This window comes from Coenobita brevimanus, chromosome 50 (genome assembly GCF_032717465.1).
Source record: "Coenobita brevimanus isolate Jiangsu-jjx chromosome 50, ASM3271746v2, whole genome shotgun sequence".
In the NCBI taxonomy this organism is placed as follows: Eukaryota; Metazoa; Arthropoda; class Malacostraca; order Decapoda; family Coenobitidae; genus Coenobita; species Coenobita brevimanus.
The window spans coordinates 44,666,612-44,692,306 of NC_137003.1; the positions used below are offsets into that span (position 1 = coordinate 44,666,612).

Sequence of the window (25,695 nt, forward strand, 5' to 3'; positions counted from 1 at the left end):
GAATGTAATGTTGAGAGGAAGGGTGGGAATGGAGTGTATTGGTGTTGTGATGAGGAGGGGTAGATTGAGATAGTCTGGGCATGTGGAGAGGGTGGAAGATGACAATTGGGTGTGGAAAATTTAGTGCTGTGGTCGGCTGTGCAGCTTAGAGATGCAAAAATGAGCACAGCATTTCATCAAAGAGAGATGGTATTACAGTTCAAAGGTAAGAAATATAGCCTATGTTGTTGCTAATTCTGTAAGATTACTGATAAACACTACACTTGTTTACATTCGTGTAATATACAGAATATTCGCATCGCATGTAAAGAATTCCAGGGTGTAAAAAACAGGTGTTCGAAGAGAGAGAGAGAGAGAGAGAGTAATCTATTTAGATAGACAAATACATATAGATAGGTAGATAAATTGATAGATAGAACTATAAAGACAGACATAGATATATAGATAGATATATGGGTAGATAAATATATGGAGAGATAGATAGATAATAACTTACTTTTTATAATGGTCTTATATACTTTATGAATGCGAAATGTACATTATTTTCATACATATGCTGTTTCCATTGACTTCAGTTTTATCTTGATCATAATTAAACAGACATTAGGCTAAGGAGGTCATAAAAACGAAAACGAAAAAAAAAACTATGTTCTGCTTTGCGGCAAATTGTGACAATGTTTTATTCATAATCTTGCTTAAATGTATATATCTATCTTCAGTATATACCTAGCTTGCTTCCCCCAAAGAAAGGGAGGTAGCCGAGACAGGACGACACACTCCTACTTTACTCATCCACACATGCACATTCATTCGCATCTTAGCCCCAGGAGGAGAGGGGACAGATCCTCACCGCACCACACCGCACAAGGGTCAAATGCGGAGTGCAATAAGCGACATGTGCAGCAGGGCCGACAGCAGAGCTGGTTTACCCCTGCCACATCATATTGGACCCATCCCCTTACCCGCACCTGACCTGATCAGCTGATCAGACCAAATGCAGAAGAATATCCCCTCAGGGCTGCGCCATCATTTCATTCACAATTTCTCTCCAATCATTCCCATCATGCGCAGCCACTCTTCCTTGCTCAACAAACATCCCTCTCGCATTCAACGCTTTCTTCAAACTGTCCGTCCATCCTGTTCGTGGTCTTCATCTCAGCCTTACACCTCTCACATCCAGTCCAGTTATCTTTTTCACCACTCATCATCCATTCTCTCAATGTGCCCAAACCATCACAACACCCTCTGCTCAACTCGATCAGCCATCTCCCACACAACTCTCGTTCTCCTTCGCATTTCATCATTTCTTACTGGATCCATACGCTTCACTCCACATACACTCCTCAGACATCTCATCTCCATTACATTCAAACTTTTCCTCTCTGCTGCACCTATATTCCACGTTTCAGCCTTATATAACGCAGTCGATACCATAACACCCTTATACAGCCTTCTCTTTACATCCATTCAAAACGAACGACGTTTAAACACTTTTTCATTCTTCTCATAGCACCTTTCCTATTTCATTCATTCTAAACTTCACTTCTGCATCTATTCTTCCATCCACAGCAACATGTGATCCTAAATACTTAAAACACTCTACCTCCTCAAGCAACTCACCATTCAAAACTATATTCATCCTCCTACCATCTACCAGCCTCGTACACTTTATCATTTTACTCTTATTCTCATTTACTTTCAATTTCCTCCTTTCATACACTCTCCCAAACTACCAACTGTCTCAATCTCTCCTCTGAATCAGCCACCAGTGCAGTATCATCTGCATACAGCAGCCGATTCAGATTCCACTCTCTACCATCAGCATTCACCAAACTCAAACCTCCACCCAACACTCTAGCATTCACCTCCCTTACAACACCATCCATATAAATATTACACAACCAAGGCGACATCACACATTCCCTCCGCAGCCCCACTCACCGGAAACCAATCACTCACAGTATTTCCCACTCTTACACACGCTCCACTATTTACATAAAAACTTTTCAATCCTTTTAGCAACCTACCATCAAGTCATACAATCTTAAAACAGTCCACAAAGCCTCCCTATCAGTTCTATCATACACTTCCTCTAAATCCGTGAACGTCCAAAACACATCCATACCTTTCGCTAAATATTTTTCACACACCTGTCTCACAGCAAACACCTGATCCACGCATCCCCTCCCTCTCCTAAAGTCACACTGCTCGTCACCATTCACTCCCTCTGTACCCTCTCTAACTCTCTTAATTAACACTCTGCCATACACCTTACCTACAACACTCAACAGACTTATACCTCTAAAGCTAGAACATTCATACTTATCACCCTTACCTTTATACAACGGAACCACACAAGCACTTGCCCATTCAACTGGCACCATACCATCATTACCATCACTTCCTGCTGCCACCGTTACCTTCACCACTAACCACTACTACCATTACCACTAACTACCACTGCTACCACCAACAAGAACAATTACCATCATTACCATCACCACCACCAACTACCACCATTATCACCACTGCCAGCAACTACCACCATTACTAGCACCACCGCCAACTACCACTATTACTATCACCATCACCACTTACCACTTACCACCAACAACTACCACCAATATCTCCACCACCACCAACTACCACCATCACCACCGCCACCACCAGCTACCAACATTACCACCACCACCACCAGCTACCACCATTATCACCACTTCCGCCACTAATTACCACCAACACCATCACCAACAACCACCATTACCATCACCACCACTAACTACCACCATCAACTACCACCGTTACCTCCACCACCACCACCAACTACCACCATTACCATCACCACCAACTACCACCGTTTCCTCTGCCAACAACTACTACAACAATTACCACCAACTACCACCATTATCACCTCCAACAACAACTACCACCATTACCATCACCACCACCCTTACCTCCACCACCATTAACTACCACCATTACCATTACCATCATCAACTATCATCATTACCGCCACTGCCACCACAACGACTAACTACCACCATTACTACCACCACAACCTACTGCCACTATCACCACAAACAGATACCACCGTTACCACCACGACCACCACCAACTATCAACATTACCACCACCGCCAACAACAGTAACTTCCATCATTACCACCATCACCATCAGCAATAACTTCCACCATTACCACCACCAGCTACCACTATTACCACCGTCATCAACAACAACTACCACCATTACCACCACCAACTGCCACCATTACTACCACCACAACCAACCACCATCATTACCACCACCAACAACTACCACCATCACAACCAACTACCACCATTACCACCAACTACCGCCATTTCCACCACTATCAACTACCACCATTATCACCGCCACCACTAACTACCACCATTACCACCTTCACCACCACAATCACCATTACCATCACGACCACCATCACCAACTACCACCATCACCATCTCCACTACCACCATTACCACCAACTACCACCATTATTTCTGCCACCATTTCTACCACCACCACCAGCTACCACCATTACCACCACTACCACCAACTACCACTATTACCACCACCACCATGAATAACCTTACCCAACTCCATCACACACACACACACACACACACACACACACACACACACACACACACACACACACACACACGGCCATGTTTCAAAAAATTTCCTTCCCTTGTAGAGGTATGGATAGGAAATCCTTATTTGAACTGGCATGCTTTAAAAATTCTTTTCCTTCGTGAGGTGCTCAAATGAAAGATCTTTCTTTGGAGCAGCTCAGAAATTATTGGAACTTGAAAGAATTATTTGACATCTGTTCAAGAATTCCTTCGCAATTTTTGTGCGTTCTGTGGTGGTTCATTGTCTTTAATATATTAACAAAGTTAAAGGAAGTTACTGTCCAATTAATACAATTTAAAACGCTATACCATACTCATGTTTAAGCACCATCTGTAGGCTCTTTTTGAAAGTGCTTACCTAAGACTTACTCACAGGTCAGTAAAATGATTTGACGTTAAATGAATGCTACAGCGGTAACAGTATAACTCTGTCAGGTAGGTAAGTATGTAGGCAAGCAGATAGGTAGGTAATGTGGCAGATAGGTAAGTATGAAGGTAGGTAGGTAGGCACTGTGGTAACTACTAAGTAGGCATGACACTGTGCTAGGAAAGCAGGTACACTCAGTTTTTTCATTGAAGCGAAGCTGCACTCGACATGTTGGTGATGACTGGCTGAATGCAGCATGTCCGAATTACTTTTTTACCAACTCAATTGTCCCCTTCAAATATATGTTGCCTACAATAATGCTAACGAGTAAAGAGATTATGAAGGAACGTTGCATTAAGCCAAGCATCACCAACCTGTCAAGTGGATCTTCGCCTCGATAAGAAAAAAAAATAGATATAACATTGTGGCAGATAGGTAGGTAGTTATAAAACTGTGGTAGATGGGTAGGTAGGTATAACACTGTGGTAGGTAGGTCGGTAGGTTGGCACTGCAGTAAGTAGCTAGGCACTGTGGGAGATAGGTAAGTAGGTAGGTAGGAACTGTGGGAGGGAGGGACATAGGTATTTCGGTAGGTAGGTAAGCAAGCACTGTGGGAAACTGCCGGGTAGGTAGGTAAGCACTGTGGTAGGCAGGTGAGTAGGCAGACACGTGGGCACTGTGGTAGATGGTAGGTAGCTAGGTGGGCAATGTGGTACGTCAATAGCCAATGTAGCAGGTAGGTAGGTTGGTTGGTAGATAACAGGACACTGCATAAGACTACTATAGATTACCCTCTTTACGAGGTGTAGGGGCCTGAAGCTAGGCGGGGCTATTGTGGGCCACTATATGTTTAAGGGCTATGTTTAAGGGTAGCTGACCAACCTACTTTCCGTAGTGGCATTCACCATCACCACCAAGTGCGTTCTCTTCACCTGTTGTAAGCACAGTTTTAGTAACAAACTCTTTAAACAGTACAAAGAACATCATCTACTTAAATACCAAAGTTTATCCCAGACACCAAGAAATAGCCCAGTGATCTCATTACTGCTCTCAATGTTATACAGGCAAACAAGTACGGATAACTACCAAAATATCGGTAAATATGCTAAAATATGCCTGTAATTACAATTATTTGCATTTTAAATCAATATTTATGCAAAATAAAGTCTGTATAAAAATGTACAGTAGGTTATTTGCCGAAGGAGGTGTTTGGCACGACCCACCACCTTCTTTTCTTGTATAAGTACTGTTATACTAGGTGCTTTTAGATCGACTTCTCGTCCTAAGAACACTAGCTACTGAGCGGGGTTCTCTTTCGAGACCGGAACTAGAATACACTACAAGAGGAACAGGGCATAAAACCTCAGCAGACCAAACTTACACATATATTGCCTTAATTCTTATCCTTCACAATATACAACAAATGTAAACAGTGCATGTAGGTATGGACACAGTCAGGCTTTTAATATACACAATAATATATGGCCAGGTAGGTATGGACACTGTCAGGCCTCGATATGCACAATAATATATGGCAAGATAGATATGGTCACTGTTAGGCCTGGATATACACAATGATATATTGTCAGGCCTTCATATACACAATAATATACTGTATGGCCAGGAGGATATGGACACTGTCAGGCCCTGATATACACAATAATATATGGGCCGGTGGATATGGACACTGTCAGGCCTCGATATGCACAGTAATATATGGCTAAGTACATATGGACACTGTTAGGCCTGGATATACATAATAATGTATGGCCGGGAAATGGACACTTTTAGGCCTGGATTAACACAACAATATACGGCCAGGTGGATATGGACACTGTCAGGCCTCGATATACACAATAATATATGGCCAGGTAGACATGGACACTGTTACGCCTAGATATACACAATAATATATGGCCAGGTGGATATGGACACTGTTAGGCCTGGACATACACGGTAATATATGGCCAGGTGGATATGGACACTGTCAGTCCTCGATATGCACTATTAAGTATGGCCAGGTACCTAGGGGCACTGTCATGTTTCACCATACAGCATAACACATGGCACAGGGAAATACACTGTCCGGTTCTTCCTGGGCTGCTGGGCCTGGGTGGATTACAGGTGGCGCCCGGGCGTGGGAGGCAGGTCGTCAGGCGTGCCTTCCCTCAGGAGGCACGGAACTACTGCCAGGGACAAGGTCATCTGGGTGGGGCTGCGGGTTGGCATACAGGGAGGCACTTTCCTGGTGAGGCCTTGACCTGTTGTGTGGCCCTCGGAACTGGGGCCAAACAGGGCCAACAGGCGCCCCTCTATGCGTCGGTTCCTGGTGGAGGGTCGTCTGCAGGTGGGACTCAGGAGGTCCCACCCTGGGGTCCTGAGGATGTCCCTGGGTGGCTGAGGGCTGCGGTCTCCAACGAGGTCAGATCACCGTCAGGAGCTGCCTGCAGCATCCCTTCCTAGTGGTGTCCGTCAGTGTCGGTCGTCATCCAGGGGCAGCCTGTAGGGCATGGATCCCGAGGTCTGGGAGAGGCCCTCGCCACCACTCCTCGAGCTGCAACTCCTCTGGGGGGCTGCACCTGTGAGGGGAGAGAGAGAGAGACGTCCCACTCTCCGGATGGGTAGTAGGCCGAGCCAGGGACTTCCTCCGAAGGGGTAGTCTCAGGGGCCTTGGATGAAGGGTGTATAGTGGCTGTCCGTTCCCTGGTGCGTACAGTGGCCATCACCGTGGTTCCACGAACCCTAGAAACAGCAGCTGAAGGGCATACAGTGGCCATCCCTTCCCCAGTACATACAGTGGCCATCACCGTGGTGCTGTTCCCTAAGGAGGAGGCAGACGAAGAACGTACAGTGGCCATCCCTTCCCCGGGGTGTACAGTGGCTGTCACCACAGTTCTACCTCTCCCTGGCTTACCAGCCGACGTGTGTACAGTGGCCATCACTGCAGGGCTGGTTCCAGGGGTGACTGCAGCCAACGTGCGTAAAGTGATCATCAAGTCCTGTCCGGTGCATACACTGGCCATCACTGCGGGGCTGGAGGGGGCAAACAACTAAAGGGCAGACAGTGGCCGTCCCTTCCCCGGTGTGTACAGTGGCCATCACCGCAGTGCTGCTTGGGACTGTCTGGAGACAAGTCCCATCCCGATCCTGGGAGGGCTGGCCTGGCTGGGATGTCGTTGGCCAGGACTGCTCTCCTGCTGGTGGCCGTGTTGAGTGGAAGAGGGGCGTAGGTCCGTGGGCCACCTAGGCCCGTCTTGCTTGGGCCCTTTGCTCTCTCCATATGCCCCTCCGTGGTGTCCTTCTGGGGTGGGTGTGGGGCCGTGGGTCCTTCCTGGGGTGAGTGTTGCAACACCCTTCTCTGGGTGTCTCATGGGGGCGGGGATTTCAAGTACCGGTACTCTGTCTACCTTTACAACATTTAATATTCAATTAGTCAGTCAAGTCTGTCACAGTGAGCTGGCAATATAAAGGCAAAAAACCTGCTAGCTTATGCACGTTTTTGTTCTGAATCCTGATTATTTTTTAATTAACAGTTAAGCTAAACCCAATTTATTGACCGGATTTCACATAATTAGGTTTGCAAGAACCTATATGGTGATAAAAATATATTTTCCAATTAAAAGTGCCGATTCGGTGCCGTTACGAAAAATAATGGGCGATTCGGTAATTTGTCACACTTCCAAAAATCTTGTATTTCTCAAAGTTAGCCCAATTTTCCTTGATACTTAGGAGCAACTGAAGTCTAATTATCAGCACCTATGCTTTGGAGTGGGTGTCTGGTACTAGAACGTAGTACTTATGTTTTGGTGTCGATCCTAATAAGAGTGGCACCTGTCCACGGCAACAGAGTGCGAGACACATGAATCGGTATTAAAAGTATATTAGCTGCCAGTGTTATGCTAGGTGTTTTTAGGCCGACTTCTCGTCCTAGAAACACTAGCTGTTGAGCCGGGGTTCTCCTTTGAGACCGGAGCTAGAACACACAACGAGAACAGCAGGGCATAAAAACTCTGGACACTAACCTTACACATGTATTATCTCAATTACAACTCACAGTATATAATATGAATGTGGGTAGCACACAGTACACTATTCAGGCTCAAGTACACTAGGCAAACTAGAGGGCTCCAACTGGACTGTAGTGTATCAGTATCACAGGATACTATCCAGTCACAAGGACACTAGACAGATACTGTACACAAGATGGATGTAAGTCTCACACAGTATACTATTCAGCCACGAGTGCATGATATGAACACAGGTATCACACAATATACTATGCAGTTGCAAGGGCACTAGTCAGACAGTACACAATATGAACGTAAATGACACACATATACTATTCAGTCACCAGGGCACTAGTCAGGCACAGTATACAATATGAACACCAGTATCACACCATACATCAGAGTCACAGTTACACTAGGCAGATTGGAGGGCTCCGACTGGGCTGCAGGAGTCTGGTGCCCTCCAGGTGTCGGCCCAGTGTGGGAGGAGTCCCATCAGGTATTCTTTCTCACAAAGGCCACGGGACAACCCTCAGGGGCGACGTCGTCTTCGAAGGCTGTTGCTGGACATGGTGAGAGGCCCTCTGATCGTGGGGCCTTGCTGGGTGGTCTGGTCCTCGGGGCTCGGGCCAAACAGAACAAGTAGGCACGCTTGTCTGTGCCTACACTGGGGAGGAGGTCATTGTTGTCTAGGGCTGGGGAGGTCGCGCCCTGGGGTTGCAGGGGCACCTTGTGGAGTCCGGCGTCTCCGGTCTCCCTCCCGTTGGGCCGCCATCAGGGTTGAACTGCAGCGTTGCCTCCAGTGGGGGTCAGTTAGATGGTCATCTCGCCTGGGCATCAGCTGCATTGCACAGACTCCCCGGGTCAGCACGGGGCCTCGCCAAACCTCCTCCAGACAGGAAAGCTCCTCCTGGGGGCTGCCTCTGTGGGGAGAAACAGAGGAGTGTCCCGCTCAGCTACAGGAGGGGTGAGCCAAGCAAGGGTCATCCTCCACAGGGGAAGTCTCAGGGGATGAGAGACGTTTGGTGGAGTGTCTTTCCCTGGTGCAGCTGATGGCTGTTGCTGAGGTCCCATGGGCAACAGAAGGAGGGTGGCTGGAGGCCGTCCCTTTCCCATCAGTGTGACTGGAGGCTGTCACCAGGGCCCAATTTCCTGGCAGGACCATGGGCGAGGTGCAGCTGAAGGCCGTACCTGTCCACAGATGTGGCTGAAGGCCATCACCTGTCCTTAGGTGCAGCTGAAGGCTGTTACCGGCGTCCTGCAAGGGGACTGGCAAGCAATCAAGGTGCAGCTGAAGGCCGTCACCGAGATCCGACTCCTGGAGGCAGCTGTAGAAGGAGAGGGGGCGTTATCCGTCTCTCCCCGAGTGCTGGTCTTTGCAGGGGAGGGAGGGGGCTGCAGCAGTTGAGCGGCTTAAGGTCGTCTCGGTATTTGTGCGGCTAAAGGCCATCACTTGTTTTGTGCAGCTAAAGGCCATCACTTGGGTGCTGCTTGGGACTGAGTATTCAGCCCAACCCCGAACCTGGCGAGGGCTGGTCCGGCTGGAGGGTATTGCCCTAGCACTGAGTAGTTCCTGCTGGGTCTGTTGCGGGGAATGAGGACGCAAGGTAGTAGGCGACATAGGCCCATACTGCCTGGGTAGTGTGCACACTCTCAGAACCCCTCCGTGGTCTCCTTCTGGGGTGGGGGTCGCGACGTCCCGGTGGTGTCTCGTCGCGGTGGGTATTTCAGCGAGGTCTCTGCAAAGTGTGTGTGCGCAGTTTTTCCAAGCTAGTTATATCTGCATTATATACAGGAGACTAATCCTGTCATTAAGCATGGAGAAGGCATGAAATTGTAAAAACTTCTCTGATTCAACCAATAACATTACCTTGTAAATGCAGTCTATTCTTAAACAATATGTTAATTCTCATGAAACAACGATTTTTCAAATTCAGCCATTGTTCTAGCTGCTCCTCCCGTCGACGTCTTAGGTGCGACGTTGATGCACAAGAGTTGCCGTTGTGCTGAAGGTTAACTATTTTTGCATGAATATATTTTTGTTGCCTTATTGCATACGAAATATTCTGGACATATGCTTTCTCCTGCTGGCAGTTTTGAATATCGAAACTAGACGTTATTAATTTTGACGGAGCGGTAACATATCCGCTATTGTGTGTCGACTAGTGTCACTTGAGAGGCCTCCTTCACAGGCCTATCCTGAAAACTGGCAACTGTGCTTGGAAATGTTGCACGGATATATTTCGTGAACGGTGGATTTGCGTCATTTCTCCAAAACTTCACAGAGTAAATTTTTTATAAGGCAATTTAATAAATGACGCTACATACTTCGATAGACTTATAATAACCTACCACGTGTCTATTTACCAACATCCTATTCAATAGCTTCCATTCCGTGTAGCTATCGTTACTTAAGTAATTTCCTCACCAGAGAAAAACTGTCAAGAACACACGTTTCTGGCACCTACATATGAACTCAGTGTGTGTCTGAGTTAGCTCTAATCAACAACATCATGAGAACAAAAAAAAAAAAAATTCATGTTTCTGGAATTATGACAACTGTTCTCGCCCACCCATGCAATAATACTGGAACCCGCGAGGAACATCTGGCAACGTTCCACTCCGCGTGTTACGTTTCTAGTCTCGTTCTTGGCGTCTCAATGCTCACATCTCTTCCGACGCACAGTGGCATTTACAGTAAATAGCTAATTTGCGACAATATGCAGGGCTGTATTTCAATTTTTGCTTAGCTTTGTTGTAAGTGTTTACAACCCATGGGTGTTGCAAAAATATATGATATTGAAAAGAAGACGAATCCGGTGCCAAGTATCGAACTCAAAGAAGAATTTTCAACGTTTGCTGCAAACACACTTTATTGTACAATGCCCATGCACAGATATTCCTAGTCGGTGTTGTGAGGTTATTCAGTTATATAAAAGTTTTGAATTGCAATATTGTAAAAAGAGAAAGGAAACACGAGTGAAAAGAAAATCCAGTACAATGGGTTTTTAGGACACGTGCGCTTTCCTTGACGGCCATTCTAAATGCGTACGAGAACCTGTCCTTGAGAATCCAAACATGGGACCCCGTGTTGCGAACTGAGTGAAGCCAGCACATATGCATTTTCTACCCACCTGACAGCCTTACTAGCTGCATATATAGCGTCAGGTAGGTCACTAGAATCCTTACAGCAGGCTAATGAACATTCAAGTGTCCGAACGTTTGAGGAAAAGCTGAGTGAAGTGGTTGTAGGTGCGGCGAGGGTGTGCTCAAAAATGGCGAGCCCAAAAATTATCCCCATTTACCAAGGAATCTCAAGTGCTTCGCACCCTGGCCCCAAAATTAAATCGACATTTTCATATTGCTTGATATGAAGTGTGTATCGATCTTTGAGGAAGCTGGCTAACGTTTCCCATTGCGTTGCCATAAACGTTGAATAAATGAGGGAATGGGGGTTCTTGGCAGTCATGGCGAAGAGGACGTTGTGAGGCGTAGGCTGTGACTCATCCATAATCACTCACTCGCTCTTAATCCCTTTTTGGCCAGTGTTCCAAGATACTTGGCTGTATTTAATCGAATCGTAATTTGTATTGAGGCAGTCGTGGGGCAGTGTAGCGGATTAATGGTAATTCGGGAATAAGGCGTAGGCTGACTCATCCCTGCCGTACATAGCCTACTCATACACCCACTCGCTCTTATCGTGGCATATATGTTTGTAGATTTCCACACATGCACACACTGAAGTTTCTCATTACAAATAATGATTTTTTAAACTAATGTTTACAGTTAATAGTAGCATCAGATTTTCGATGTTAGGTGCAGCTTGATGGATGGTGTTTCATACCCTTAAATTCCAAATTTATGACTAGGAACTGGTGTTTTGTCAGCCATTGTGTGTGTAAGAGACCGAGAGGAGTGGGTGGTGTGAGTCAGCAGGGTTGAGTCATAGATTCTAATAGCAGGTCCACCATTTTTTTTTTTTTTTTTTTATGCGGTATATATTTAATCTGTAATTTGCTCTTGTTTGGTAAAATTATAGCTCATTGAGACAGTTTTCAAGTACTGTCCTATCATGCATAATATAGTGCATCATATTGAGAGAAAATGATTAATAATTTTTATGGAGGCAGAATAAGTCCCACCCACTGGTGTATGTTTCCAATCAGAAACTTGTCATACCTGAACAGAAAGTTTTTGGATTTATAAAAAAGTTTTGGCCATAAGTCCCCCCAAAAAACTTCTGTTCCGTGCATTTACTGAGCAGCATTGTCATTGATGTCCCCTGCAACACTTGTTGATATTCCTTGAAATGAAAGAGGATGACGTGCTTGTGGAGAGTTTGAGTGATAATAGGTAATGTATTAAGCATGATCACTCATGCCAAAATTCGGGATGATGGTTTAAACCGTGGGTTGAGGATTACTTGATCCTGGATCATAGTCAAGGATTTAGCCGTATTCTAGTTGCTGAATTATATCGTAGATAATCCAAGGACTTGAACCTCAAACTGAAGCTTGCTTTTGGACACAATGATCATAGCCAATCATTGTGCATTTTAAGCGTAACGAATTTGAATGTGGTGGGAAAACCAACTTTACTGAGAAAGAAAATCCCCTTCCTGCCCAGTTAGTGCATTATGACAAAAAGTAATCCAGTGTATAATGAAATATCACTATAACATGACTGAAAAAGAAAATCCAATCCTCCATGAACAGTTCAGTATAGTAAGTTACTAAGCTTAATAGTTCTGTACTGTATTATGTAGTGCATAAGCACTACATTCGTAGTTCATTATTTCTGTTTTACCACGTCAGCCATCACTCTCCCTGCCAAATGTGAATTTATCATAAACATTTTCATATGGTAGCCATTATCAGTTATTCATTACTAATATCGTATATCTGTCTATTGCCAGACACCTTAATCCCGTAAGGGGTGGCCACAAACAAATTGCCTCCATGTCACCCTGTCCCCCGCCATTTCATTGCGTTGCTCCCAGCCCCCCCCCCCCTCTCTTGTATCCCGCTCCACTCCATTCCTCCATCTCATCCTTGGCCTCCCCCTCCCTCTTCCCCCCTCCACCTCACTCACGCTCTCCTCGTCAGTCTCTTGCTCTCCATCCTCTCCACATGGCCAAAAGTTGAAGCAGATTATGTCAAACCACTGTGGTCTTACTGCATTGCAGAGGAGGGGGGGATTTCTAAATAGCTTGTTTAAATTATGTGAACTACCATTAATCATGTTCCTTGTAAACAAATCTGAATTTCTAATGAAGCATATGTAATATTAGCATTAGGAAATCACACTAATAGCCTGTTCAAATGATGTGAACTACAATTAATCATGTTTCTTTTAAACAAATGTAAAATTTTGATGAGGCATATCTAGTTTTGGTACTAGAAAAGTATATCAATTGATAACATATTACAGATTTTCTGTACATTTATGCTAGGCTACAGTTTGCACAACAGTTTTATGATACAGAGTTATTTAAGAGGAGCCTGTGGAGTCACATGGAGAGATAGGCTGACGAATGAGGTACTAGAAAAGTATATCAATTGATAACATATTACAGATTTTCTGTACATTTATGCTAGGCTACAGTTTTCACAACAGTTTTATGATACAGAGTTATTTAAGAGGAGCCTGTGGAGTCACATGGAGAGATAGGGTGACGAATGAGGATATAAAGGAACGTTGTGGTGTTGATGTGGATGTGATAGGAAGCGTTATGAGGAACACACTGAGGTGGTTTGGCCATGTGGAGAGGATGGAGGGTGAAAGACTGACGAAGAGAGTGTATGTGAGTGAGGTGGAGGGGGGAAGAGGGAGGGGGAGGCCGAGGATGAGATGGAGGGATGGGGTGGAGAGGTATATGAGAGAGGGGAGTGTGAGTTGGGAGCAGGGCAGTGAAATGGTGGGGGACAGGGCGACTTGGAGGCGATTTGTTTGTGGCCACCCCAAACGGGATTGAGGCGTCTGGCAATAGATAGATAGATAGATAGATGTATGGTAATAGGCTACTGTTTGCACAGCTGGCAAAGGTTTATTATACAAATGTAATAATAGGCTACTATCTGCACAAATGATGAAAATTTTATTATAGGCTACAGAAATATGGTATTAATAAGCTATTGTCTGCACAGCTGAAAAGTTCTGTGGTAGAGAAGTAAGGTATGTACACGTACTGTATGATTATAATTAGACCACTGTTTGCACGGTACTGTATTCTCAGTGTAGAGTGCACAAGGACATGTGACATTTAATGACATCACACATGTCAGCCAACTAGTTTGGTCTTCACAAATTCCTTAGTCTATAGAAATGTTTGGAAAGCGTATTCTAATGTTGACACTTGCCAGCCTTGATTACCCGTCAATCCACCCCCTCGAAGTGGTTTGAACTGCTGATGGACTAAACCTCGGATTAAGTGCCTCAGCAGCTCAAAATCTTGTTCTGTATATCTGTGTTCTGTGATAATGCTGTAATCCAGGTTTTAAACTGGGAATCAGGTTCAAAACCGAGACTTGATTTTGGGCCCTAGGTCTTATGTTTCAGGCAAGCAATATGAGGCCTAGGGATAATAATGTGCACAATTTTTTCACCCTGACTCAGAGCGAGCACTTCTGAACTCTCCTCATCTGAAAGTTATTTGTGGATATAAATCTATCTATTCATTGCCAGATGATACTGTAATACACTACTGTATCTGTAAAGTGTTGGCTAGGAGTGCAGTTTAACAGAATTTACAGTTAAAACTGTAAAAAAATAATACAGTATCCTAAAACTTTTTATTGAGATATACCTAGCCTGTGATTATAGACCAGGTTATATTGCTGGTATTAAAGCTGCTGCATATCAGTTAAACTGACGGTGGAGTTGACCAGGTGCATAACATTGCACTTTGTGACATGAAAATGACATAAAATGAAAATAAGAATGATAAAGGAAGTTTTAGTGATGAAAAATATACTGGTAGCCAATATAGTGAAAGATAGTAAGGGTTTGACAAGTGATGAGTCAAAGGGGGAAAACATGACAAGAAATCAGGAAGAGCTAGTGTGGTCCCTTGATCAAATAGCTCCAGTTGAACTGACCACCCAATCGTAGACCTACTATAGTACCTTAGTTTGCCAATCCTGGTTAGCTGTTTGCCACCTTAACAGTGAGGAATATCTCAGTCTTTGAACACTTACACTTTTATTTTCATTATCTCGATACAGTATTGTTTATTTATTTTCATTATCTTGATATAGAATTGTTTGTTTATTTTATTTTGCAGAACTGGTTACTGTACCTTTTTTAACTTGATTATACTACAGTCAAGTCGCCTAAGGTGCAGCTATTGGTTCTGGACAAAGCCTGTGCCATACAAATAACTAAACCTATGGGAAAATGGAATTTGGTTCTGGACGTTCGCCCAAAGTACCCCTTTTCACCCCACTTTTCCCCATTTTTCCCCACTTTACACACCCACACAATCAGGCAGTCAGTCAATGCATGTACCGGTATTACATGTTACAAAAGGCACAAAAAACAGGAGAGTGATCAGCCTTGTGTCTACTTGGGCAGTACCACGCGCTACAGATCGAGAAAAAAAACTCGGCCAAGTAGACACAGATCAGTTGACAACCAAAATGTTGAAGATGGTGGAGGCTGCCTGGTCAAGCACTGATTGAAGAAGTTTACAGTAATCCCTCCACTGTCCGATGTGATAGAGCCAAAGGCAAGTCCGGAAAGTGGTCCCATCTGGAAAGTGGGCACCTGCCTGCAGGACTGGTACTTAAGGACCCTAACCCAGCCTAACTTTGAAAGCCTCCTAAATAACTCCCTACCAGACATGCATAGCACCTATTTAAACCTATTTAAAACCCTGTTCACACCAATAATGGACATAAAGCATGAAATAAATGAAAAGGAACCAAAGAATGAGGAATTAAAAGTGACTGTACCTCAGCCAGAGTACCGTACTTACAGCATGTCTGTGGCCGTCGTCTGAAGGCTTTGGCAGTGGTGAAAATGCTGTTGAAGAACGTACAGTAATCCAGTGTTGTGCTGCACTTACAGTAATTCTTTGCACTGTGAGTTATAATTGTTTAACACTGCACATTGTTAATTGCACTACGCCAGTTTCAACCAGCCAGTTTTGCACTCCACAGTTAATCCTTTGCACTCTAAATTCTAATTTCTTAACACTGCACAGCACTGTAAATTTCCATGTGGTCTGCTGGCGAGGTATTGCAGTTTATTCAAAAAAAAAAAAAAAAAAAAAAAAAAAAAAAAAAAAAAGTGTGGCATCCACTGTGATAAGCATCCACTCGCGATTGAAGTTAAACAGTAACTGTTGGAGTGTTGGTGACAGGGAAACAGAGTTGCCAGATCGCAACAGCCACATTACCAAACTCCTCAATTTTCATTACCAAATTTAACTTTTCATTACCAAATTCGTAAAGCTAGTGTTTATTCTTCACCAATTATGTATACAAGTGGAAATACATGTAATCACTTTCCTTATAATTAACAGCATGTTGATTATTTTCATGTTATGTAGGCTAGCAAATTAATCAGAGAGAGCAGACAATCCACAATCTCCATCCTGTATATCCTCATACATGTGAAATATCCATTTGGTAATGCATTATTCTGATTCATTACCAAATGAATTTTTCATTACCAAATTGGCCCACATTTGGTAATGAAAAATCCCAAATGGCAACCCTGACAGGAGGGGGGAGGAAGGAAGGGGTGAAGGGGCAATGGTGTCAACAGCTGTTCGGCTCTGCACGGCAATTTCAGATTACGGGAGGGAAATCAATCTTTTTTGGGGGGAGGGGATTTTTTCTTTTTTTTTTTTTGCCATTGTTGGTATCTGAAGGTCCAGGTCCACAATGTCCGGAACGTGGGCGTCCGGATAGTATAGGGATTGCTGTATTTGATAAAGTTTGTATTCTCAATTGTCAACAAAACTCACATTTAACACATTAATAATCATTCTTATATACGTGATGACGATGATGGGAGTTATTATACAGTACTTTGTCTTAGCTCAGAGATGGGTGCTTCGTCACTTACCTGTTCATAGCGGTTTTACGAACAAACCTATAAACTAGTCACAATACCCAAAGAATCTTTAATGTTTCATTACTTAACACAATGAATTTGGTGAAGTTTAACCTCCCCATAAGAGAGAAAAAAGTCCACAGTTGGAGCACTTGTAGTATGGAGCTGAAGCGCTCGCCTTCTTCTTTGTTTACAAACGGGAGCGTTCTGCCGGGGGAATTTGCCTGCGCGTTTCAAGCCTTTCTGCGCCCGCAGCTTGGGTAGTTTATGCGCGTGGTTCGTTTTGGGGGGTCTGGCACCTTGCCGCATCATAGAAAACTGTGCCATAGGAGTCCATGCCATAGGTGACTTGACTGTATTTAGAAGAAATTTCAGATCTTTAAGAAACTGTGTATAGCTATTGATAAAGTATAGCATATCAGAACTTGGTCTGTTTAGTTGACCTCATGTGGTATGATAACTGCCACTGTGCTACGCTTGTATGCAACAGTAAGGTGAACTCTCTGGCTGCAAATTACCTACATTGTATATTATTTCAGATAATAACTGAATTTTACTATTATTGAAAATGAAGGGTACTACATGCAATTAATGATTGGCAGAAACTATTTGTTGTAGTAATTGTTTTATTTTTATTTTATTAATTTTTTGAGGGATAAACTTGGTTCTGTATATTTAGTTCATAAAAGCTTGTACAGTCAAAGCATTATTTGTATTGACCCAGGCGTTAATCCATTTGATGAGCTTGTTTATTTATGTTGTCAGTTCGCTTGGGACAAAGGCATGAAGCAGTCTGTCATTCATGTCATGTTTGATTCCTTAACAGGAGACATGGATGAGGGCCTCCTGTCATTAAAGTGGAATAACCACCAGTCTACGTTCTTCCAAGTTCTCTCTGCATTGCGACAAAAGGTGAGTTGATGAAACAATCTGGTATAGTTATACAGTAGTGTGTCCTGTACAGTGTACAGTAAACCCTTGCTATAATGAACTTATTTAGGAAAAGTCAGGCCTGTTAAAACCAATAGTTCCTTAGTTTTGAGCCCCCCCTCCCCCTGGTGGGATTTCAAGCACAGGTTTGAAAGTAAGTGAGTACAGTAGCCTATACCAGCATTTTCTTCTTTAAACACCCCATAGAAGTTTACAGTTTCCAAGATATCAGTTCAGCTAGTATCATTATAAAAGTTCAGTATGACAGTCTCCATTTTTACTGGGAATGAACTAAAAAAATTTATACCGTATTTGCTGGTGTATAGGGCGGCTCTTGAACCTCATAAAAAATTGCCCAAAACTGGGGGTTGTCCTAAACACTGGTTATAAAATCCTAACCTCTACATCCTGTGGTTAGATCTATAGGCGTGATGGGGAACATCGTCGATCACTCACCTTGACCCTTATTTCGCTGAATATAGTACATCATTTCGTTTTGTTTCGTTTTTAAAGGCTCCAACATGCTTGCATGTGTCGGCCTTGGTCACCTAATGGCGGCTCTCCACGCTGCACGATCCACTGCAGCCTCCCTGTTCAGTCCCTTAACCCTATGGTCACACTTAATGACCTCGTCCCATGTCTTTCTTGGTCTGCCCCTCATAACCCCACCCCCAATATTAACACTTCTCTCCTTCCTCACCCAATTATCATCCCCCATCCTCTCCACATGTCCAAACCACCCCAATCTACCTCTCGTCATCATAACACCAATATACTTCAGTCCCATCCTACCTCTCAACTCTTCCATTGTAAACCCAGCCCCTCCAGGCCTTGGACGCAGGGACGCACTGCACATCCACCTAATCATTGTCATTTCTGTACATCTGAGCCGGCGAATGTCTTCCTCCTTCACAGCCCAGGTCTCACTGCCATACAGCATTACACTCCTAACACATGCTGCATACAAAGACCCCTTAGCACATAGGGAGAGCCCTCTCAATGTCAGGAGAGGCAAGAGCTCCCTGAACTTCTTCCAACCACTTCTCACCCTAGCCACAGAGCTAGCTCCAGCCCCACCTCCAGCTAACAACATGTTTCCCAAATAACAAAACTTTTCCACACACTCAAGAGATTCACCAGCAAGTTCAATCCTTTCACGTCTGACGATCTCCACCTGCTCACCCCGGCACGCCGTACACATAAAATCAGCATTATCTCGCAGTCTACATACAGTTTCAAAACCCAATGAAATTACTAACATCATCATCAAACACAGCTTCCTTTCTATATGAAATAATGGCAGATTTTTAAAAAATATCTCCATGGATACAGCCATGAGGACATAAGAAAGGTGAGTAACCTGTTTAGAGCACACCACGAACACCAGCGTGTGTCTAGAGTGACTGGCAGTCTGGCTGGATTGTTTCCCAGTTGCCACTGAATGCAGGGTTACCAGATCTGAAGCAAGGGTCATTACTGAGGTCCTTAGTTTCATTACTAAGTTGATTTTTTCTATTCTTGCTGCCAGTAATTCATAAGCAGCAGCATTCTCTCAGCGTTAACATCTTATTTCCAGCAGCCGCAAACCAAGTAATACATCTTATTTCCAACATGGCTCCAAATAATAAACGAAGAAAATACGAAGCTTGTTTTAAGTTAAGAATGGTGGAATATGCCAAATCATCCAATAATTGTGCTGCTGCGAAAGAATATGGTGTGACAGAGAAGATGATACGAGAATGGAGATTGAAAGAACACATGCTAAGGGATATGCCAAACACATGCTAAGGGATATGCCAAGGCATAAATGTGCCATGAGAAAAAAGAGTGCACAGTGGCCAATTTTGGAGAAGCATGTAGCCAACTTGGTCCATGAACAGCAACAGAATGGGCACATTGTCACAAGAAAAAAAATTTGTATTTGAGCACTTAAGTGGGCCAGAGAAAACAAGGAGCACTGCAGAGATTTCAAAGCAACAGTTTCATGGTGTTCTCGTTTCATGAAAAGACATGATCTACAGTAGTATTGAGACAGAAAACAAAAATCAAATGATCTTGAATGCAAGATTATCATTTTTCAACGATACATCATAGGCCTACGCAAGAAGCACGGATATCCATTGAGCAACATCGGGAATATAGATGAAACTCCTATGAATTTCGATATGGTTGGAAATCAAACTGTCGAGGAGGAGGGTGCAAAAACAGTGTTAGTGAAAACAACAGGACACAAGAAAACATGCTTTACAGTAGCACTTAGTGTTAGTGAAAACAACAGGACACAAGAAAACATGCTTTACAGTAGCACTTTCTTGTATGGTAGGTGGAACCAAGCTGAGCCTAATGGTTATTTTCAAGAGAAAAACGATGCCAAAAATTAAGTTCCCAGCTGGAATTTTTGTTCACATCAATGAGAAAGGTTGGATGGATGAATTTGGAATGAAATTGTGGATTGAGCATGTGTGATGTAAGTGACCTGGTGGCCTGCTAAAAAAGCGTAGCATGATGGTATGGGACAAGTTCAAAAGTCATTTAACGGAGGGAACAAAAACCTACATGGTGAGAAACAGCAGTGATATTGCCGTTATTCATGGTGGATTAACTTCAGTTCTACAACCACTTGATAAAAAAAAAAAAATAAATAATAAATAATTTGGTTTTACGCCAGGTATCCCTGAAGGGCTAAGGCGTTGCCTCTGGATAGAGGATTTTTGGACTGGAGCGTGTAGCATTTTATGACCGGATGCCCTTCCTGATGTCTACCAATGACCCTTGAGTGGATTCGATCCTCCGACCCTTTGGTCAGAGCAGAACGCTCTAACCCACTGAGCCACGGCTGCTATAGTTCTACAACCACTTGATGTCTGTCTGAATAAACCATTCAAGGACTGCATCCGTGAGCAATGGAACGAGTGGATGATCAGCGGTAAAAAGTCGTATACAAAAGATGGGAATATGTGTGCTCCCGGTTTGGATGTGCCGTGTGATTTTATTATCAAGGCATGGAATGATATTTCTATGGAAACAGTCATCAAGGCTTGCAAGCAATGTGGAATTTCCAATTCAGTGGATGGCTCGGAAGATGATATTTTGTGGGCGGATGAGGAAGAGGAAGCTGATGCCGAAGCTACACCTTTGAATCCAGAGTTTGATCCATGCGATGAAGAACTGCAAACTTTGGCCTAGGATGAAGTTGATGAACTGATGATGTCAGATGTGGATGATACTGATTTTGAAGGTTTTTAGTCACTGAAAGCTGATGTGATGAACTCCATTAAAATATAAGTGTTTTTTAACCTTAGGTATAAAATTCATCTTAATGTGATCATAAGTTTTTAATATAGTATGAGTTAATGCTGGAATCTTTAATGTATACCCCATTTAGATGTCAGAGGTGGCACATGTACCCTAGATAGCGTGTGAAACCCACAGAAGCTGGTTTAAGGTAAAAACCTAAACAAAGACTGTGTTGCCTAGCAAGGTGTTGGTAGTACTGTATCATTTCACTTGTCAGTGGGGAGAGTGGTAAAGGACGGGTTACTGGGGCAGCAAGCTCCCAGTATCTAAAGAGTTGGGAGTCGTCTTATGCACAGAGTATACCTCTAAACCCACATTTTATATACAAATATCGAGGGTAGTCTTATACACAGGTCGGCCCTATACACCGGCAAATATGGTATTATGACCAAAAATCATTTGAAAAGCTGTATTTCGGCCTTAAACCAACCTGTTGCTACTGTGCCTTACCTTAACCCTGATACCTTATTTTGTCTGAGAGGGAAGTGGGAAAGTGGCAGCCTGGTAGGACAGTATCATATCCAGTATAAACAGTCCTGAATATTCATAGAGAACTTAAATTACTCACCAGGGCATCTTTATAGAAGAAAAGTTGCTTAATTTTATAGGGTGTATAATCAGGTTCTGCTGGCTTCTCCCAGCATGAATTTGGTGTGAAGGTAAAAAGAATTGAGATCTCTGGGTCAGGGGACTGAGCAGGGATATGGCCCAGTGTCATGATGCATGGAGAACTGTCATCAGGCAATAAGATGTACATATGCTAGCGTGATCAGTGCTCTAAACATAAACTACAAAGATCTACGTTATGAGGTCTGTCCAAAAAGAAACCAAAATTTTTAAATAGCACATCAACTAGCTGGTGTAGTGTGATCTCTATGGGAGTGCTGTGAAGTGGCAACTTTGACCTTTATTCTAACACTAGCTTCATCATTCCGCATCACTTAGTCATCAGGGTACATGCGTTTGAGTGAATGTTTGTTTGGTGCACTTGGCGAATTTTCTTCTCCTCTGTTGTCTGAAATTGGTGACCTTTCAGGATGACATGCAACTTTGGGAACAAAAAAAAGTTTGCAGGGCCAAATCTGGAGAGTAGGGCGAAAACAGTCAACATCACCTTCAAATTTGAGCCACTGGCATGCATTTTGGGGAGGGGGGGGGGGAGGTTGCAGTGACTGTTCCAACCCACTGTGACGACTGCCTTTTTGTTTCAACATTGTAGCTGTACACCCACATTTCGTCACCTGTCATGACATTTTTAAGAAAGTTTTCATAAGTATTTGAACACTCAAGTAGCTTTTGTCTGAGTGACTGTGACAGTTCTTATTGTTCATGTGTCAGCAGAGTGGCACAAATTTTGCTGCATCATGGTGCATCTTCAGTTTTTTGAAGTCTTTGTAAAAGTTTTTCCAATTCTGAAACAGAATTTCATGTAAATCTGTTGCTCTTCAAGATCCTTCGTTGTTCAACAACAAAAAGCCAAGTTGTGGTGATTGGTGGTGACCATCATCCACTCACTTGATGTAATGCTGCCTACCTCTTCCTTCACATTTAGCATTCTTTTTCTGTGTCAGCCCTCGTCTGCTTATTTCTCCCATGTTTCCTGTCACTTTTCATTACTCTTCTTCCTTTTCAGGTGTTATATTGAGTGACAAGCCTAATGGTTTCTTGTAATCCAGGAAACCACTTACAGTGTTGAGTGGTAACCAAATAACCAATTCACACATGTTCCCTACATGTCAACAAGTGGGTTGGCGGAGGGTTAGTGTCCTTCTTTGTAAAACCACTAACTCAAAGACAAACGGCCACTCCTTTCGGGATTATGGTGTCTTGCAATAGATAGATAGATAAACTAAACACTTGTTCACTCAAGCACATGTAGGCTACCTCAGTGACTACGGGAAGTGCGGCTAGTGTTAAACTAAAACTCAAAGTCGCTGCTACACAGTGCTCCGATCATGATCATGTTACGTTGGCTAGTTGGTGTGCTGTTTAAAAAGTTGGGTTTCATTTTTGGACAGACCTCATACTCGAATATTCCCATTCTTGATCTTTCTACACACTACAGTGATACATTATTCATATAGTAAGATGATTATTTTTCATTAATGCAGTAATTTAGGATAATACAAGGCTCCTTTGTCCATGTCCATTCCTTCATTTCATTTTGTTTCATTTTTTATGGCTCCAACACGCATGCGTCAGCCTTGGTCACCTAATGGTGGCTTTCCATGCTTCACGATCTCTGGCAGCCTCCCTGTTTAGTCCCTTAACCCTGAGGTCACAGTTAATGGCCTCATTCCAGGTTTTTTTTGGTCTTCTCCTCCCAACCCCACCCCTAATATTAACGCTTTTCACATTCTGCACCCATTTATCATCCCCCTTCCTGTCCACATGCCCAGACCACCTTAATCTATCTCTCCTCATCACAACACCAATACACTCCAGTCCAATCCTACCTCTCAACTCTTCCATCATAAACCTAGGCCCCACCCCCCAGGCCTTGAAGTCAAAGACACACTGCATATCCACCTAATCATTGTCATTTCTGTACATTTGAGCCTGCAAATATCTTCTTCATTTACTGCCCTGGTCTCACTACCATACAGCATTATACTCCTAACATGCTTCATACAAAGATCTCTTAGCACATAGGGAGAGCCCTCTCAGTATCAGGAGAGGCAACAGCTGCTTGAACTTCTTCCAACCATTCCTCACCCTAGCCACAGAGCTAGCTCCAGCCCCACCTCCAGCACATGTCTTCCAAATAACAAATTTCTTCCACACACTCAAGAGACTTACCAGCAGGTTCAATCCTTTCACGCCTGACAATATCCTCCTGCTCCTCCCGATACACTGCACACATAAAATCAGCATTATCTCGCAGTCTCCCTCTAAACCACTACATATCTTATGCACCCACTTATCACAAAAACTGCACAAAATGGAATTACTTCCCACCCCCTTGTGGCTGACTTCACATGGACAGTCCCCCTTTTCTCTGACAGTACAGTACTGCCACCAGCCTTAGATATCATCACTTTTGTCTTATCTGCATATTTGCATTTACTCCTAAGGCCTTGTGCTGCACACCGTCTCTCTACTTCCTAAATCTTTCTTCTGCCTTCCTTTCATTCTCTGCAACCAACACCAAATCATCAGCATACAACATCTTCCACGGAAGTTCATTTCTGAAGTCACGTGAGAAGGCTTCAGGTACCATGATAAACGACAAGGGACTCAAAACTGACCCCTGATGCACACCTATATTCACAGAAAACTCATCACTAAAATCTCCGTTCACTCTTACGTGAGTGCGACCACCCTCTTACATGGCCGTAACCATCGTAACAGCCACTGCTCAATCCCAAGCTTTCTCATTGCCCCCTTCACCACATCTTTATGGACTTTGTCAAAGGCCCTCTCCAGATCAACAGAAACAAAGTACAGTTCCCTTTTCTATATATTTTTCCTGAAGCTGTCAAACAATGAATATGGCATCAGTGGTCCCCCTGCCTGGCATAAACCCAAACTGCATCTCATCAGTATTCACTGTTTATCTAATCGTACCTTCTGGAACTCTCTCCATTACCTTCGTTATCTTATCCAAAATCATTATACCTCAATAATTTCCTCTTTCCAGGGCATCACCCTTCCCGTTGTACACATTTATAATTACACTCATGTATAATTATATATAATCATATTTATCAGGTGGCTTTACATTGAGTGACAAGCCAAATGGTTTCCTGTAAGCCAAGAAACCATTTACAACACTGGGTGGTAACCATATAACCAAACCATACGTGCTCCCTATGTGTCAGCAAGTGGGTTGGTGGAGGGTTAGTGCCCCTTCCCGTAAAACAAATAACTCAAAGTCAAATGGCCACCCCTTATGGGATTTTGGCGTCTGGCAATAGATACATAGATTGATAGATATTTATCAGGTCAGTGACTGACCTCACTCCTATATCCCCTGAGGCCTTCAACATTTCAGCAGTCATCCCACACACACCTGCTGCCCTTCCAAACTGCATCCTGCCTAGTGCCTCACTCACAGTAGCAGCATCAATTAAAGGCCAAGGGCCAAACACTGAATCTGCTGGCTCCAAACCTTCCCTGTCCCAGTCAAACTCCTCACTCAACAACAGATATAGTGCTTTCTCCCTGCTTTAATTTCACCACTATCCTTCCTTCATCATTCTTCACACAGTGCTTACCTGTAATATCCTGATTTTCCCTCTTCACCTGATTTGCCGCCTTAAATATCATATTCTTCCTTTCCACACAGTGTAGGTTATCAAGTAAAACTCTCTATGACTCAGACTACGCCCTGTATACCTCTCTTCTAGCCCTACGCTTGGCTGTCAGGTATTCCTCTTTG

At 43.6% G+C, this 25,695-nt stretch overlaps 1 protein-coding gene across 1 annotated transcript in view; it reads left to right on the forward strand.

Moving 5' to 3' along the window:
* Positions 1 to 11,104: 11,104 nt before the first annotated feature.
* LOC145399820 (uncharacterized) overlaps positions 11,105 to 25,695 on the forward strand; it is an 86,449-nt gene continuing 71,858 nt past the window's right edge. The window contains exons 1-2 of the mRNA XM_080272383.1: positions 11,105 to 11,195; positions 17,914 to 17,999. Coding sequence (XP_080128509.1) covers positions 17,919 to 17,999 — 81 coding nt within the window. The 5' untranslated portion in view covers positions 11,105 to 11,195; positions 17,914 to 17,918. The remainder of the gene's footprint in view (positions 11,196 to 17,913; positions 18,000 to 25,695) is intronic.